Genomic DNA, 19,048 nt, shown 5'->3' with positions numbered 1-19,048 from the left:
TCATTTCAACATGCGGCACGTCAGGCGACAGTCAACAGATGACAAAGTACCGCATCTTGCTCAATTGGATTAATCGTGCATTTTCATAATTACGATGCATTGAAGTGTGGAGATTTAAGGTGATCTCATCCTGCACTGCAACTGTGGCTTGTAAATGACTTTGAAACATCATATATCACAGAAATCCTATCCGAAATTGATTTTTGATTTTTTTTTCAGCAAAACTTAATACATCTCCACTCATTATATATGTAAATGGAAAAAAAAATCCCAGCAGCATTTGCTGAAGTATATTGCTAAGTAGCCATTATCAGCCTGTAATTGGCATATTAGACCACGGTCCAAGCCTAGTCCCTTGTTAATCAGACATCTGATGAAGTTACAGTATACAGAGCGCTGAGGGGGAGCTCGTATGTTCGTTATTTCAAGAATATAAATGGCAGAGTAACTGGAAGCAATCGAAACAGCCGCTCTCTGAAATTAGCGCAAGTGTTCTGTTGATCAGTGCATGTAATTGTTTTAGTGACGGTGAGTAAGAGAGGTTAATGAAATACATGACTGACAATCTGTCTCTTTTACTTCGACTATATATTGTGTATTATATGAAAAAGTAATGATGTAGCGTGCCAAAGGCAAAACCCTTTCCACTATTCCACAAACTCCTGCTATTTAATAAATATGAAATCAGGAGCATCTTGATAAGTCTAATCAAGCACAGTTTATCCTCAAATGTCTATTGAATCAGCTGTCTGCTTGCAAGGTTTCTTGTGGCCACTTATTAGCAACTTTGAAGCACACAACTGTTTAAAAAATTCATTTTGATGTGTGAAAGTGTGTAATTAATGCAACAGACTAGTAATGTTAATCACAGATCATACTTTTAGTCACAAATTGCTGTTGTTAAAACCTATTGGAAAATTTCAGACACATAAGTGGTTCAAAGAACTACAAACTAAAACTGCTATTGAGTGAAATTATGGTAAAATATCATTGATATCGGTTTGATTTAAGTTGAGAGAAGATGAATAAATTTCCTTTTGTTTTTTTAACTTTTCAATTTATCATATCTTGATGTTTGAGTAAAATCAATCAATCGACAACTTAATTTTTTTATTTGTTTGTTTAGTATTGTAACAATATTTTTTTCATTTTCATTTATTTTATAGATGCAATTTATTCTCTTAATGTATCTGTAAATGATTAACTTTTTTTCTTTCTTTTTTTTTTTTACAGTTTTGACATCTCAGAATTAAACAATTTTTGAAAGGCAATAAATATATCTGATTAAAATATCTGATAAACTATCAAATGTACACTCATCATTTAAGTCATTTATTCAATCATTCATGTAAACTAATCATTTTTTCTGTATTTTGTTTTTTTTTTGGTTTGGTTTAGTTTATGGTTGGCATTTCAGTTTCAACATATCAGAATAAAATAATATGTAAAAGTTTAAATATCTGCCCATACATAAAACTGGCTTTATATTCATACTTTTTAGTCAGGTGAGAGGTTCAAAGACCTGGGAGGCAAAACATCCATAGAATTGGCTGTCAGGTTTACATATGTTTTAAATAATAAAATAATCACCTCTCAAAATAATAAAACGATATGTGAAAAAGATATGTGAACAAAATGAAAGTTTTGCCAATTTGCCATCCATTTTTCAATCATTAAACAGAGCGACAAAATGTTTAAACAAAGTAAAAACACTTAAAGTGTCGTCATACATTTAAAACGGTAATATTAAAAAGGTTGAGTGTTTGGGGTGAATGATTTTTTTATGTGAAACCATTTAATGCGAAACACATTGTGTTTATATTCTGGGATGATCTTGCCTGTGAAAAATATAGATCTACAAGGTGTTTAATAATTTTTGCCTTTTGATATCTGCGTTGCACTGCATTATTATTTGATGCAATCTGCATAAAAATATCGCTAACTGTACACACAATTCAAACACATTTTGCGCACAATATCGGTTTATAAATAGTACCAAAGAGAGAGTTAAATGTGTGAATACGAATCAAATAATGTGACTTAAATGGTCTAAGAATATTACCTAGCCAAACAACATCAACATGTTTATCGATATTCATGAGTTCACAACGCCACTCGCAATTGGGCTAAACGAGATAAAATGAACAAAGGATCCGAGTCACAGCACCACGCAACCCGATAAAATCATCGATCACGGTAATGGCTTTGTTTCTGCTGAACCAAACGCGCTGGTGCATGTGTGTGAGTACAGCGGAGAGTTGAATTGCGCTCGTGGGCATATACCCTTAGAGCAAACGGCTAAACAGCGGTTTAAATCACAATGATTACCATATTTGCTGCGGGAGTGAATGTAAATGGCAGGTCCTGGCGGTGCGTTTGAAGAGAGACAGCTGTCACGAGCTGAGGAGCTATACTGCTGCGTTAAACAGAGAGTAAGCGTTATGCACAGCATTATGAGCGCGTGTGTGCTGAACAGACACAGCGGGCTGGCAGTGGTGCAGAGGACACACAGGTTTAACCTGAGGCCAGCAGTCAACAAGCCACTCGGATAAGACGTCACCTCACAGCGCCTCCGCTCATTTCCTTCGAGCATGCCAAAAGGATACCAGGCTATCCCGAGCAGCCAGACCTCATCCAGTTCACTTAGAGCTAAATATTCAATTATTTAATGACACAGTGTTGAAGTTATGCATATGCATCAAGCATAAAAGGCGGCAATTGCTCTGTTGCATATTAACAACTGATTTAAATTTACTCTGGCAAAACGGCTGAATAGAGGCGTACTGGGGAAACAGGCTCTGGCGTTCATTTGTCAAGCTTGAAATACAATGAAGTGACTACAATGCATTTATTCAGGCAATTAATCAGTGGCGCTAGGAGTGCTGCTACTGTACAATATGCAAAATGCTCAAGGGAGAGCAGACTCGACGGAGGAAAATCGGCTGAGCAAGGTAGACTCTGGGTAGACTGATACCATAAAGACTGAACAATAGAGCTGCTCTTTCTCAAGCGCCTCTGTCGTTTGACCAATGAGAGATGAGATATTGTTCAATCCATCTGGGTTTCAGAATCCTGTTGATATAAGAAACTACATCCACAAGAGGCAAGTATCTATATTCTCCCCGGTAAAGGTCACTACCAAAAGTGCCAATATCACGTTTTTACACACGGAATAAAATAATAAAAATAAAAAAGGAAAATGTTACTTTTTGTGACAAATAAATTTAGAAATCTAAAATGTTTTTTTTTTTTTTTTTTTGTTTAATAAATAAATTTGATTGCGACTTTTTAACTCACAAATCTAGCCTTATCAATTAAATTAATATATACTTAATAGCAATTTCAGAGAAAAAATAAAAAGCATTGAATTACCATAACTTAACACTCAGCATGACACTAGCAGACATATAAACTGACATTTATCACAATATTCTATGTAAATACTGTAAATCTAAACCTTCTCTGTGCATGGTTTCATATCTTTCTTTAACACTTTTCCATTTGGCTGTTTTCTTCCATTAAACAGCCGTTTTAATAAATTATTTCCTTATTTTTATTCAAATGTTTAGTTAATTAAAATCACGTTTTAAGCCTTTCAGATTTATATCCTGATTAATTTAAAGCAAGCATATTTAAAAGAATGCAGCAATTCTCAGCCTTAGTATTTAAATGAGATGGATACTGATTCCAGTGACTTCCTGTCAGGCAGCTCACGGGGAGCCTGAGACTAAATCCAGTGCAGACTAGTCCATCAGAAGTTTGTCTATCAACAAGCAGGTCTACATTGTTGAATCACGTCAGAAAACCTGTTTTTCTCATCTCTCTTGTGGACAACAGCCTGACAGAACAACAACGTTACACAGAGGACAGGCATTAGGAGACATCATCTGGACCTGTCAGCCGGTTTGCCAACTCGCATACGATATGTAACTTTGCGCTGACAGTTTCAACCACTCCTTCATTTCGCTGTGTCTATCACCTCGTGACCTCTTTCTTTTTTTCGATTATGAAGATTTCTAAGAAAATTAAACTAGTCTGAGACATTCACTTTTCATTAAAGTATATCTGACCTGTCCAACCTTCCAAAGGGGTCTCTTTCAGCAAACTCTGCAGATTTGAATCTGCTTTTCATTATTGTGAAGGGACCTGCAGGAAACTGAAGTCATGGTAAATTATGATACCAAACTTCATTCTGGATCAATAGACAGTAACCTTTGTTCAAAAAAAAAAAGAAAAAAAAAAGCAGGCCAAAAAAAGGGTTCAATCTACAGTCACCACCCACTCCCTCCATCTGATACACTTTAAAAACAGCACAGGCACTGTCTACAATTTATGTGTGTGTGTGTGTGTGTGCACGTGCGTGCATGCGTGTTTATAATATATAATATAATGTATAATGTAATAAAGGATAAGTATCATTAACAATAAAATTACTGAATGTTACAAATCTATCTATAATTTGTATACACACACACACTATATATAAACTGACATTTATTGGGATGCATATAAACATGCATATAAACACGTGACTGGATAATAAACACATACACACACACACACACACACACATATACACATATATAATGATATATTGGGATGTATATAAACATGTTGTGAATGGAAAATGAAAATGAAAATGAAGCTGACCGTTATAGAGAGGAAAATGCAACAGATGGTAAATTATTTTTACTACATGTGGTAATACAAATAAAATGAATAAAAATTATAGTTAAAGAAATGTTCAGTGCAGATGAGCTTGCCAAAATAATAAAATATAAGCCTTTTAATTTGCTTTAACTATGTATAATAAAGACATTTTTTGTTGGCATCAGCTATTTGAATTTTAACGTCATTTTTATACAGTTTCATATACAGTAGGAGACACAAATTACACTCGTTTTGCACAATGACCCATGAAATATAATGTGCCCTGCCCATGTCCATATGATTACATATTATACATCTGCTATAGTGCCGCCACATTTATCCTGCCATTAAAAGGCTTTTAATGCTTCACAACACTGCTCTTAAACACTAGCGGAGGTGTTGCAGACACATGATGGGTCACTCTGCGGGTTTATTTTTCCCATTGCTGATGCATCATTGCTACAGAAAGCTCTATTCTGTGAGATCAATGAAGGATAAAAGCAGCACTTTCTAGGTCATTTCCTTCTCAGGTCTCAGGACTTCTCGCTCATTGCACCGTATTGCCAGAATCATTCATATTATCCCGTCGTCTGTGATCGCACCGGTCTTCCTGAAACTTGTTGTGCAAGGAGAGAGAGAAAGAGAGAGAAAAACTAAATATGAATAAACCTTATTAAACCAAAACCTCATTAAAAACTCAAAAGGGGACACCATTTATGCCATACTGTTACTTTTACCCCAGATCAAAGTCGTGAATGCTTAAAAACACAAACAACCTACAAGTATTTGGAATTGGGCCTCGGGTCAAGCTAAATTGGGAAGCTCTCCTCAAAACACCTCATCAGAGAATTTCTCTTTTCAGAAAAACCTTCAGCAAAGTCAGCTGTAGCAGTGACATAGGGCATAAAAAGACCAAAAAGAAAAGTACACACAAGACTCCGTGCTGTGAGGCAAGTGAAGGAAATCTATTACGGGGGAAAGGATTGGCTGGAGAGCAATGGCAGGGCTCATCTTTGTGATGCCGGTTCCCTGTGAGCAGGTCAGAACAAAAGGCATCTCAAAAGTTGGGTCTGGTCTGTTTGCTCTTTTCCCCAGGAGGTCAGTCTTTTTGAGGAGACCCCGTGATGCTGAAATTGTTAAACAGCCAGTGTTTGGCTCTTTTAAAAGCCTCAAAAGAGTCCATCGGGAAAGACTTCAAATAAACTTTCAAGCATGTCAGTGTTTGGATGGTTATTTACAGGGTTATAAGATGTTCTGTGCAATAAGAGAGGGAAAGTAACTTGTCTGCTGCAGCTATTACAGGACAGCGGTTACTCCTGGGTAATTATGTTTGAAACTTGTTAAGGGAATAAGGTCTAATTTGGGAGATATGCAGGTCTTCATTCAGGTCCATTTGGCTTCTAAACTAGTCTCATTAATAGGATTTGATTGTTCTCGCTTTTATAGAAGTAGAACATCTAAAGTGGCATTCACACTGGCAATGATTTACAACCACAAAATTACCTTCACAGTCATTCATTCTTTTATTTTTTTTAGTTTCAAACTCGTGCCAAGTTGTAAGAAATGTATGCTTAGTATTAATTTTTTGGATTTATGTGGTTTTGGAAAGGGTTATATTGTAATTTAAAACTTTTTACAATTTTATAATTTAAAGTAAAAATGAATAACACGCCATAAACACAAGTGAGCAAAAGCATCTTAATTGTTATTTAAATAAATGTTTAAAAGCATTTTCAATGTAATTGAATTTTTTTTTTTTTACAAATAAATATAATTATTATTATTAAATAATTTGCTACATATTTCATTATATTGCTATACTGTATTATTGTATCATATTGATCAAATTATTACAATAATATATTGCAATATTTTAACATTGCCTTGCTATGAAAAGGTCAAAAATATGAGATATCACATGATATTGCAATATTAAATAAATATCCATCTGCCCGTTCTCTTAACCGCTTCTCTTATGTTTGTTTTCAGGGTGATGGACAAAAACATAATAAATATTATGAAAATTGCTAATATATTAAAATGTATCTTAAGGATCTTCTTTGACACTTTTTGTTCTTTTTTAATTTATTTCATGTTGGTTGCAACACATAAAATAAATAAAATAAAATACTTCATTGCATCAATTTCCAATGATTAATCACAGAGAGTATAACCAGCCCTTCAGATTTTCTAATCCTTATCAGCCTCATCATATTTATTTAGTGAACATCATTTTTAATTCCCAATTCAAAGCCAGTATCAGAGACTCAACGAACCAGTCTGCCAGCATTGATACATTAAATTTTGCACATACAGACATCAGGCCATACAAACGAGAGCTGGGAATATTTTCCCCAACCGCGCAAATCCAAAATGGAGTCCATGGAAAGTTTACATATGGATTTAACAGAGAGCACCAGCCCACGGGGCAAGAACGCCAGTCACGTCAGCACTGTGCCAAACTGACAACTTTTAAATTGGCAGAGTTTTTTTCTCTAAGCTTATGAAGCCACTGTAATTGGCATTCACACATGGTGGCAGCAACACCTGTTAGTCTCATTCTGAGTGTTTGCGCTGTCTGAGCGATTCCGGAAAAAAAGAAAGACAGATAGAGACAGACATAGACTTTTTTTTTCACCCACCTGGATCAATGAAAGATCCTCCAAATGTAGCCTGAAGAGATGATTTCTGAAAGAAAAGACCAAAAAAAAAACATGAATTTCCACCCGAATCAGAGCACAAGTTGCCTCAGAGGGTGGGCGGGCATTGTGGTTATAAATGGAGATTTTTATGGCTTGCAACATTTCGAATGAATCCATGCGCAATAGCAATTGGCCAATGTTGTGAGAGGAATGTTTCGAGCTTTTTCAGAGATAAACAAGACTATAAATAAAACAGAGGATTGGGAACTAAATTGCCAAATTAATTGCTGAATAAATCACATTAATATGCTCCCAATACACATCCGGTTTTAACACAACCTGGCGTAACAGTTCAAGTTGGCTCTTTTATTTGATCCGCACACCTGGATGTAGTCTAATCAGTTAGGGCCAAAAACCTCTTATAAAAAGTGTGCAGCCTACTGTCACTTTAATGAGCCAACGCTGGACCTTGCCTAAGGATAAGATGCTTGTTTGGAGCAGCAGGCCTGTAAATGCTGCATGCATTTTAATTCTGGGAAACGAAAAACAAGTCAAATTGCTCCTCCAAACGTCTAGGACCGAGCATGTAATCTAGTGTAGCAATATAGTGTTCTGCCAACTCTAATCTCAAATGTAATTTATGTGTGGAGCTACAAATCGCATATCCGTCCGACATGATTTTACATCCATCTGTGAATGTCGGAAGCACAAACACATTTGCTAAAACAATATGGTACGTAATCTGAAAGTGGAGCCTGTCTTATTGTATAAGAGAGTACATGATAAATCAGGTTGCTGTGATTAAGGTCCACTTACTGAATCGACATGCCTATTGATTGTGTTTCACTGCATTACCGTTAAAACCTTTTGAGGTTCTCGCTATCAATGGTTCTTTGCACGGACTACTAGGCCATTATTTCTGTAATGACCGTGCAGCTACGCTATCAATATCGAGGGATTCGGAACGTACTGAGCTCGTTCTCGGCTATTCATGACTATTTCTTTTTGTAGTTGCATTTGAATGCAGCTCTGAGGGGCGTCGGGCACTACGTGATCTGGCCAAGTGCGTCAGCAACTTTTTTAAATCGCCTTTGTTGGTTGTGGAACAATATTCCTATTCAAATAATATTCAATAAAAGGGTCAATATTTCGATACTGAGATTTATATATCCTTTCTATTGATTTATGGTTTGTTAGGATAGGACAATATTTGGCTGAGATATGGAAAAGTGCATTTAAAAATATTGAGAAAATCACCTTTAAAATGGAGACCTTAGCGGTGCATATTAATAATCAAAAATTAAGCTTTGACATATTTACAGCTGGAAAGTTACGATATTTCTTCATGGAACATGATCTTTTAAGATCTTTGGCATACAATAAATATTTGACCCATTTTTTGGTCCAGGGACACATTTATGAGAATACAAAAAATCAAGCAATGTCAAGGTCACAAAAAATGAAAGTTTGCTTATTTATATAGGTTATATTATTATATAAATATAACACCAAACACCAAAAATAATAACAGCCACTGCAGTGATGTTTAAGATTATTTTGCTTTTCTGTTTGATGGGGATGATAATTCAACACATGGAGTTAAAAATAAGTTTCACCTTTCTGTTCTTTTAATTCATTCTTAGTAGCTGAAAATTATATCTATTTTTTAAATAATATGTTTTATTAAACAATGAAAGCTGCATAAGGTTACACCAAACTAAATATTTATTATATTTATATTTAATTACATTTTTTTTCACATTATAATGAAATGTAATGATCACATCTATCCGATTACCTGTCTGTCTACCTATCTCTCCCCTTCTCTCTCTATAATGTATAAAAGGTACAACAACAGCTTTTATATTTGTATGTGATTCAGTAGAGGCATATATCAATATTTCACATTCTAAGTGCCTGTACTTTGACAGGTCTGCTCAGTCTGCTGTTGGTAATTGGCAGAATGTTCCTTGAGCTGCTGAGTAACTTCATGAGAACCCTGTTGTTCAGTGACCTTGATGAAGCAGCAGCTCAGTTGGAGAACCTTCACACAGTCCATTAGGCCAGACTGTGGGTGCGTTTGTGAGGCCTTGGGCCCTGCAAACCCATCTGCTCCAGGGACAACCAGTCGAGCCCATGGAGCACCATGGAGTTCCTCCAAAAGAAGACGAAAACAAGAATTTTGTTTTCGTCTTCACAGCTCAATTCGAACAACATTGATCCACAGCCTCTGACTCATGCTATCCACAGTGATGTACATAAACCACAGCTAGCTGACCTGCATAAACAGTGTTGTTTACTGTGATTTTTAACTCTATTATAAAAAAATAAAATAAAAAACTAGAAAAGACCATAATACAGTGCTCGGTAGGGATGACCTAATATGTATTTTTAAGGCAGACAGCCAAAATATTAGTTGGAATAAAATTCTGTGAATTTTACAGATACAGAAATACAGAAATAAAAATACACAATGATTTGATAACCAGTGTTAATGTTTTTAAGGCAGATATATGAGACAAAATGCAAATGCAAAAAAATGCAAAATGCAAAATGCAAATGCAAAATGCAAATGCAAATGCAAAAAAAAATAATTTGACATTTCATTTAAAAATTAAAATCAGTTTTCTATTGCATATGATATTCATACAGCTCAATAAAAACATTTTAAATCCTACATTTCCAAAATTTTATTTTAATAAAAATAAATGGAAAATGTACAAATAATTAAATTTGAAATATATTCTATTATAAATGTAGAATAAACAAAAAATATATTAAGTGAAAAGTTATATGCACTGATATGATAACCAATGTTAATGTATGTTTGATGCAGATAATAAATATATTAGATAGATAAATAAATAAATAAATAAAAATTTACTTATATAAAAATCTACTTCTATATATATATATATATATAAATATTAAATATATATTGTATATATAATATCATACAGTGTAATATAAATATTTTACATTCTAAACTTCCTAAAACTTATTGTAATAAAAACAAGTCATTCTAATTAAAAAATATTGCATTATAAACATATACAATGTATTATAAAATATGTACACAATTATTTTACATTCCATGATTGTGTGGCTATAATTTATCCCCTTAAATATATTGGCCCATTAAACTTAATAGTTAATTTGTCGGCTGACATTGATATGACTCTGATTTATTGTGCATCCCTAATTCCCAACCTCAATCTAAAGAGCAATACTAAATTCCTTTAGCTCCAGCTGTTTGCATTTGTCTTGTCTGAGAGGTTTGCTGTCTCCAAAACCTGAACCCTAAAGTACAAGACAATCTTTTGACAGACTAAAGCATTAGCTGGAACATAGTGATTGAGCTTTCTCATTATAGGAAAACAATGAGGACGCAATGTCTGGAAAAACTCAACCAGTGTTTCCTACTGTACAGGAGGTCAAAAGAATCTTTTCAATTGAACCATTACCCCTGATATGCACTTCTTTGTAACACCAGCAAGACGTTTTTGATGTTTGGGTTTGGAGAGAACAAAGGATCCCAAACTCAACTCTTTAGCCAAGTCAGACTTGATAATGAAGTGTTGCACTTCGGAACAGGTTCTGAGAGCTAACTAACACTTTCCGTCTCGTTACTTTCAAGTAAAAAAAAAAACAATCTGCTCATGATACAATGAATCACTAGTGAAGTGAATGGTAATCCCTGCTTCTCCCAGAAAAAGTAATTATTCTACCGCTCCCGGCCCTGTGGGTGAATGAACTGTTACAGTGCCTCATATCAAACCATTTCTGCGGTTGTCACAAAATAATTGCTTGGAGACCATCCAGGCTGCTGACAGATCGGGAATATGAGATTAATTTGGCTGAAGATGTATGGCAGGACAGTGCGGAAGTCTATGTGGAAATCATCACACTCATTAATTAGAGCTGGACACAGGAAATCCGATCCTATTCTCACATTCACGGTGCGATTTTTTTTTTTTTTATCAAAGTATCTGTCGGTGAGGTGGGTCTATGCTGTTCTTTGTCTGCCACAAAAGTCCTGAGGTTTCATTGTGTGGTTTTATGAGGACTCGGATTGTGTGTCACTATTGGGCTAATCATGGGAAACTTGGCAATTGTGACATTTTCTCAGTGGGTGTCAATTTGGTGTTGCTGAAAATATAGTACTATCTGAATGTAAGGCTTGGCAGACACACTGACAACTATGCACTCATTCGTATTACTGTAGTCCTAATGAAGTTTCACGCAGTGATGGAAGAATTGACCATTACCTTGCGCCCACGATTAGTTCATTCTGGCCGGGGTCAAAGGTCAGCTGTGAATAATCGACGGTGCCCTCAGCTCTGAATCGGTGGATCCAAGGCTCGATATCTGCAGAGGAAGAGAAGGCACATGTTAGCCTCACTGACTGACACACACACACACACACACACACACACACAAGCACCGTATATTTATCTTCAGTTTGAGAGCTCCTGAGTGCATTTGTGTTTGTTTCTGTGCGGGTGTATGATATGCATATCAAATGCCCTCACTGTGGCGCCTTTCATATTAACCTCTGGCCTTGACATCAAAGCTTCAATCTTGGCCTGTCTAAGATCTTTTGCCTACCTGCCTCTGTGTAATGGGATAGCTGCTGGGTTAGCTGTTCCAGTAATGCTATCTTTTGTTAAGTCGTGCTACTGGTCATTGCTTTTTTCCAGTTCTGGAATGTAGTTTCACATTAACGCATTAGTGGACTATCTTCCCCAGTTAAAATATATATTTTATATGTACGCATTACACACATAACGATATAATTAAATATATAAAATTATTGTAACTGTAGAAATAATACACTATGATATATTTACAAACACACACACACACACACACACACATACAGTATATATATTGTATATATATAAAACAAATACAAAAACAAATAATAAATTAAAATTATATAAATACATTATATATAAATATATGACAGACAGAAAAGATATATAGACAGATATACAGATATACAGAGATAGATGACAGACAGACAGAGATAGATAGATAGATAGATAGATAGATAGATAGACAGACAGACAGACAGACAGACAGACAGACAGACAGACAGACAGACAGACAGACAGACAGATAGATAGATAGATAGATAGATAGAAAGATAGACAGACACACACATACTTTCGTATCCTTTGCGATCCATAATGAATACCGAATAATTTACAAACCTAGTAAATGAATTATATATAAATCTAGAACATTTTTTCAATAAAGTTCTTTTATTTTAATAATCAGTTGTAACTGATGAACAACAAAGCTTCCTGTAATTCTGACAGGGTTGTTTTTCTTCTGAAGAAGCGCATCTCGAGCATACAAAAGGAAGCCAGAATTCCCTAAAGATCCACAGCATCAGTTACCACAATGTTCCTCCATAAATCTTGCATGTCTCTATGGGATAGCCCTTACTTCAGCGAGCCTGGAACTCGTAAGTGAATGTAGAGACACACAATGTGGTACTCCATTGTTTCTGAGAAGCAGTTTATATATACATATACCTATATATATATATATATATATATATATATATATATATATATATATATATATATATATATATATATATATATATATATATATATTCATTCTTTCAGGGCTACTGAATGACAATCTAGTCTACTCATGTCAGCTAATTGTAGGCATTTATGCTCTGTTTACATTTTCACATTTTTTTCAGAATACACTGGGCACTCGGTTATACGTTCAAGGTGTCATTTTATGACAAAAAAAAAAAAATGTAAAACTATAATCTTGTTGCAAAAACATTTCATTCAAGAGTCAAATGTGTAAAAGAGCCACATTAGAAATGAACGTCATATAAAAATAGCATAAAGATGTAAAACAAAACAGGCACTTTCCAAAACTCAAGCCCAGCATGGAAGCAATTTAAAGCATTCAAGGTCATGGCTGTCAAAACTGCAGGAACTCTTGCTTTAGTTTGCTCTTAAACTTGTTTTCTTGAACTGTCAAGGACTGTTTCTTTTAATAGACATTAATATGTTTGCCCTTTGCAAAGATTCTTTAAGTACAGGAAGCAACATCTGACAAGCCACAGCTGTGTAAATGCTGGGGTCTTTTGGCGCAAAGTTACTCTTAAACAAGTTTTCTAACCAAAATTACAGAGGGAGTAGCCCAACACAAACTTGTAACTAAAATGAGACAAAACCACTTTACATAGAGTGTGTATTGTTACCAAATGTTGCCACTTAGTAATGTTAAAAAACATTGAGGGAAAAAAAACTCCATAACATTTCCATAACATTTATTTACTCATCAAATGCTTTTGTCGAAATTGGAAAATGAGATTACAAATGAGAGCATCTGTACCACTCAAAAAATTGGAAATACTTAGCAATAAGTTTAAATTTGGCAACATTAAACAGCAAAAAGGTTTTTTTGAAGTTAATATTATTTGAGACTTTTCTATCAGTGCGTTACTTGCAATTTATTTCTAACTGTTTGCGAAATTTGTACTTAACAGGTTATTGTTAATTCATGTGCCTTCACACTGAAGAGACTTTATACAGCTTTAAATGTTAAAGAGATAGTTCACCCCTCAAAGAACTGGCATTAATTACTTCATTCACCTTCTTCACTTCTGACTCGAGGTATGATGCATGACGTAAGTTGATACATTTTTAAAAAACTCAGACTGTGTTCGTCTGAAAGAAGAAAGCCACGTACACCTAGGATGGCTCGACTTTACGGCGCAATTTTTATTTTTGGGTGATCTGTTTCTTTAAGGAAGATTAATAAACGCTTAATGAACATTGCTCATTACGATATCATAACTAATGCTAATGTGTAAAACTGTATTAAAAAATGTTACGTGAATCTACTCTAATTTTAACAATACACACACAAGCCTGTTTCCATCACCCTATTTTAATGCCTTTCGAAGTGATGAAAATCCCAAATTTCTAATAAAAATGATGTTATATGACTTTATGCTATGGGAGGGAAAAACCTGACTAACCAGCATACAGAACCAGCATCTGAAATGTTGTTAAGGTTATTATCAAATGCTACATACTAAATCATCAATACAGAAATGAATGTAAAAAAGGATTCGCGCTGTAAGTTCTTTTGAGTATGTAAATTAATGACATAGAAACTGTATACTTAGGAAACTTATATAAATAACATATTTTATGTAACATAAAACCCAAAAAAAGTCTAGTGCTGGGTCTGTTTGTTTTTGCTACCGAGCCATGCATTGCAGCAAGAGCTCTGACAAGCCCATAAGACAAGACTCCTACCGATCAGAAGATATGTACTGTACCTGTGGGGAACCATCTGCTTCTTAAACCTGTCATTGACAACAAAAGAAAAACCTTGTTTTCCCAGAATGAAAAAAAAAACCCTCTCTGAAGTCTAAACAAAATGCAAACCCGACTCACTATGAGCGTGCAACATCTGTCCAGAACATTATTGCACAAACCGGCACTCATGAGCAGAGCACAACGGCTCCGTGGCGCAGATATTATCATTTCTTTACAGTCAACCAGTGTCTTTATACAGAGATCTAACAGCGGAGCTCTGCTGGAGTTCTGGCACGGCTGAGGGGACGTATATTTATCTTCTTTATAGTCTGCACAGAGGAAAGCAGACCGTCCGTGATGTCCTTCCCACTTTTTTTGCTCCCTAACGGACAAGGATTACGCGGTCCACGGAGAAACGTGTCCCCGCAGCACTCTGGAGAAGAGAGCAGAGGTGTTCCATTTAGGAAAACACGGTCTCTTTCTCCCAGTGTCTCTCTTTGGGTCTGGATGGAGACACGCATCTCTGTGACTCAACCTTTTTTTATTTTTTTTTTTTTTTTTTTTTTCCAAGAGGCTGCTAGGAAAATTCGCTACTATAAATGCAGACTGGAGGCTTGATCCAAAAAGGCAAATTTAAGGAGAGAGCAAAATGTTTCTCTCAGCCTTCAATTCACTCTAAATTGGCTTACTGGGTGGCCTGACAAAGTCTGAAAGGTTTAGATTAAAAAAAAAAAAAAAAAGAAATAAAAAAGAGGCCCATCAATCACTCTTCTCTATATAGCCTTTGTCAAGATAAGCACGGCACCACCTGCGAGTTCGACTATAATTACAGGGGAAACTATTTCACAAAGCATGAAATTTCAGAGAAACATAAGGTGTTTATTAAGTCAGCATGCAAGTGGCATTAATTTAAGGTGTGAAAAGCGTCAGAAATCGATGGCGTTTTATCTTTGTTGAATTATGGTTCACTCAGGTGATACTGAGACGAGATTTGGTAATTGGCTATCTAACTAACATTTGCATTAAAGTAGTGGACACTTTTTTGAAGTGACTTTGCAAGCAATTCATCATAAGACAGAACAACATTTGCTGTACACAGTGGCAAGTTTTAAATAAAAAAGGATTACAAGAAAAGAAACAGAATGTGGAAAAGTAAACAAAAAAAGGTTTTTAGTTTTGGGTTTTTTACAAAATAAATACAGATATAAATATATATATATAATAAATCTACCAAAATGTAGGTAATATAAACATTAGTGGGTCAAAGACAAAAAAGGTTTAAGCAAAAATACTATACGTGTAATACTGCTTTAAACTGTTGTTTATAACCCAATTTTTTTTTAAGTTTCCTGTTTAATTTAATTGCAGTTTTTGTTTTTCTGTGCAAAAAATAAATACTATACATTTTTTCCTGATTTACAGAAGAAACTAAAATATCTAAAATGTCACTTTCTCAGGAGTATGTACAACAAACTATTTAAAATACAATAAAATTGAAAATGCTCCGTTATTCGTTTATATATTTCAATATGTACAAGTCAGAATAAGCATGTTGTTTAAATTTTTACATAAATATTGTATTTCAAACATTATTTTAAACAAATTTCGACATTTTATTTTTCAAAAACTTACCTGAAACCGCGGCAGTACATTTTCTTACATTTAATGCGCTTTTTGCAGACATTAAAATGACTTGTGAATTTATTTTGTTTACACAAACTACATGCACAGAAATAATAAGAGAAAAAGAAAGAAATTCTATTTATTAACATATTTAAATTTATTTATTTTTATTTAAATTGGAATTAAAACATTTTTAAGAAAATAAAGAAAACTCATATTTAAGTAAAGTAAATATTTAATCTTTTTTATATATTTTATATATGTATTAACATATAGTACATTATAAGATTTTATAATGTAGTAGAAAAACTTAAATACATAATACGGTCTATTTAAATGTGTTAACATATGTATTTATTTATTTATTTTAATGAACAAAAACACATTTTGCAGCTAAAACATTGTATTTAGCACTAAATAAAAGCACTTGCTCAGAAAACAGCATAATTTGAACTCCAGATGAGAACTGAGGCCATAAAGGGCATACAGAGTTCAAGGCTTATTTTAGAAACCCAGTGGAGCAGTTCAACAAACACATAAGAGAAAACCAGCGAAAAGCCAGTGCCCGCAGATCCCAGCGCTCTTTGAATAAATGTTTTTACTGAAGAAGGGGTTTTGTTTGTGAAAGCTGGCGTGCAGGTATTTGGTTTTGCAGCAGGGCGGCTGCTAAATGTGTAGACTGGGGCTCGTTCAATGATCTGAAAGCTTTGATTCAAAAGCTCAGTCAAACAGGGAGAACTGAGATTATTTGAGCAACCATAAGAATTGCATTTTTAAAACAGTGCCAATGGACCGTTATGGGCTTGGAATAAAGAATGCGTGTGTGTGTGTGTGTGTGTGACAGACCTCCCTGTCGCTGCTGGGCATAAACGCCATTACCACTGCATTCACTGTGCATATTTAATGAATGGGGTGCTAATTAAAAGGTTTGTGCTCCAGCGTTTGTGTGTGTGAGACGGGTGTTAGACAGTGAAATTCACACTTATTCTGTAACACAGATGGTGAGGAGCCATGCGGACCCATCCCAAAAATCAATGGGTTAATTAGCTACTGGTCTGTGTTACTACTCACTAGGTTGTATTAACAGACGGCTTGGTTCTCCAGGAGTTCACTTACAGTCGGAGCTGATCACTAAGCTGAAACATTGACCTTGCCTTTCCACTCCATTAGCCCCAATAGACCCCCTTTGGCTTTGACATTCAGCTCTACAATTACTTACTGAAATCCGCCTGCTGAATTTACATTGATTATAATACATGTTCTCTAGGCAAGGGAGTCCTGTAATTTAAGCTGGGGGAAGGTGACTGAGTTTGTCAATGCTATTAGGTCTCTATGATTCGGTCCGTAACACACTATTAAAAAAATGCATTTAGTGCTGTAGTCAGTCACAAAGCATGTTTTAAGGACAATTTAAAAACACGTGAACACATGAAGTATCTAAAAATATGGATTTGTGAAATTGCAAAGAAAACTTTATGAAAAGTATGATATATTAACTCATATATTTTTAGATATTTTTATGTATTACTTTTCAATAGATTTTAGTGTATTTTTAAATGATGAACACATAAAGTGTATGTACATAATGTGTGTGCACTATGTATACAGTTCATATTTAGAAAATATTTATATATATATATATGTTCTTATATTAATATGACTTATATTATACATATATTTAATATATCAAAATATCTATATATAGATATATAGATATAGATATACACACACAAGTACAATTGCATATACAATTACATGACTGTATATAATATATATCAATGAATATTATATTTTCTATCTCGTAAAAAAAAATTATGAGAATCCTGACAAACTGTAAAGCAACTCAAAAAACGTACGAGTATAGACTTGCAACTTGCAAGTATATTTTAGGCATTATAAGTCAAATATTTCCACAGGTTTAAATCCTTAATTCTAAACTCTGATGACACATCACACATCATTTTTTTCTAATCAAATCCCAAAAGCAAACAACGTACAGTGCTATTACACAATCTCTGTGTGCTGTAGTATTACTGAAAAATCCTAACCTTGTTTGGCTGTTTCATGTTTTCTAAATTATTAAAATACTAGTGTCTGGGATGTCTGCTGTGCACGCTGTGAGTTTTTAAAAGCTTAGCTTAAAGGTGTGCTGTGAATGAATGGTGCTCATAAACAGCTGTTGAGAGTAATCTAGTACACTTGAAATGGACCCGGAAACAGTATTCGATACATCATAAATTAACAAGCGGATAGTAATAGTGGTGCTTATCTCAGCAAGCACCATTAATTACCAGGCCAAACGAAGCCCAGAGCTCTGCTGTAACGTGCTGTCACGCTGTGGTGAGTGGGATACAAGAGCTGACCTGTGTGAGAGATGAGCGGGTGTTCAGCTCTATGGCAGGGCGACTCCGGGGCCCGTGTGGCCCCCCGGCAGGGCACTCCTCTGGGCAACAGCAGCAGCAGGCTGTGCAGCAGGACGAGGCAGCGGGCCAGGGCCGTTCCCTCCACGGGGGGAGCCATGGGGGTCCACGGGACTCTGCTCAGTACTGCTGGGGCAGGAGCATAGGGCGCTGGGCATCTGCCACGGAAATCTGCAGAAAATGAAAATGAGAGAATGATTGAACGAGCGTGATAAGGTTTGATTGATTTCGTTGGTTAAATTTTATAATAACTTTCATAACCTTTATTAATAAGTCATTTTTAAAAAAAATCATCGTGTTACAGATCATTACTTAAAGGCAGGATAATGACTGGCTGATCGTGCTCTATATTATCTCACTTATTACGCAGGAAATAAATACATGGAGATTCATACAATTTTAATAA

At 35.0% G+C, this 19,048-nt stretch overlaps 1 protein-coding gene across 1 annotated transcript in view; it reads right to left on the bottom strand.

Annotated features, from left to right (window-relative positions):
- The window catches only part of sema5a (sema domain, seven thrombospondin repeats (type 1 and type 1-like), transmembrane domain (TM) and short cytoplasmic domain, (semaphorin) 5A), a 117,416-nt gene that overhangs the window by 64,953 nt on the left and 33,415 nt on the right, over positions 1-19,048 (bottom strand). The window contains 3 exon segments of the mRNA XM_043226895.1: positions 7,293-7,338; positions 11,561-11,660; positions 18,586-18,813. Coding sequence (XP_043082830.1) covers positions 7,293-7,338; positions 11,561-11,660; positions 18,586-18,742 — 303 coding nt within the window. The 5' untranslated portion in view covers positions 18,743-18,813.

This window comes from Puntigrus tetrazona, chromosome 24 (assembly GCF_018831695.1).
Source record: "Puntigrus tetrazona isolate hp1 chromosome 24, ASM1883169v1, whole genome shotgun sequence".
Classification (NCBI taxonomy): Eukaryota; Metazoa; Chordata; class Actinopteri; order Cypriniformes; family Cyprinidae; genus Puntigrus; species Puntigrus tetrazona.
Note: the sequence above shows the minus strand (reverse complement) of the source record. Positions and strands in the feature narration are given on the sequence as shown.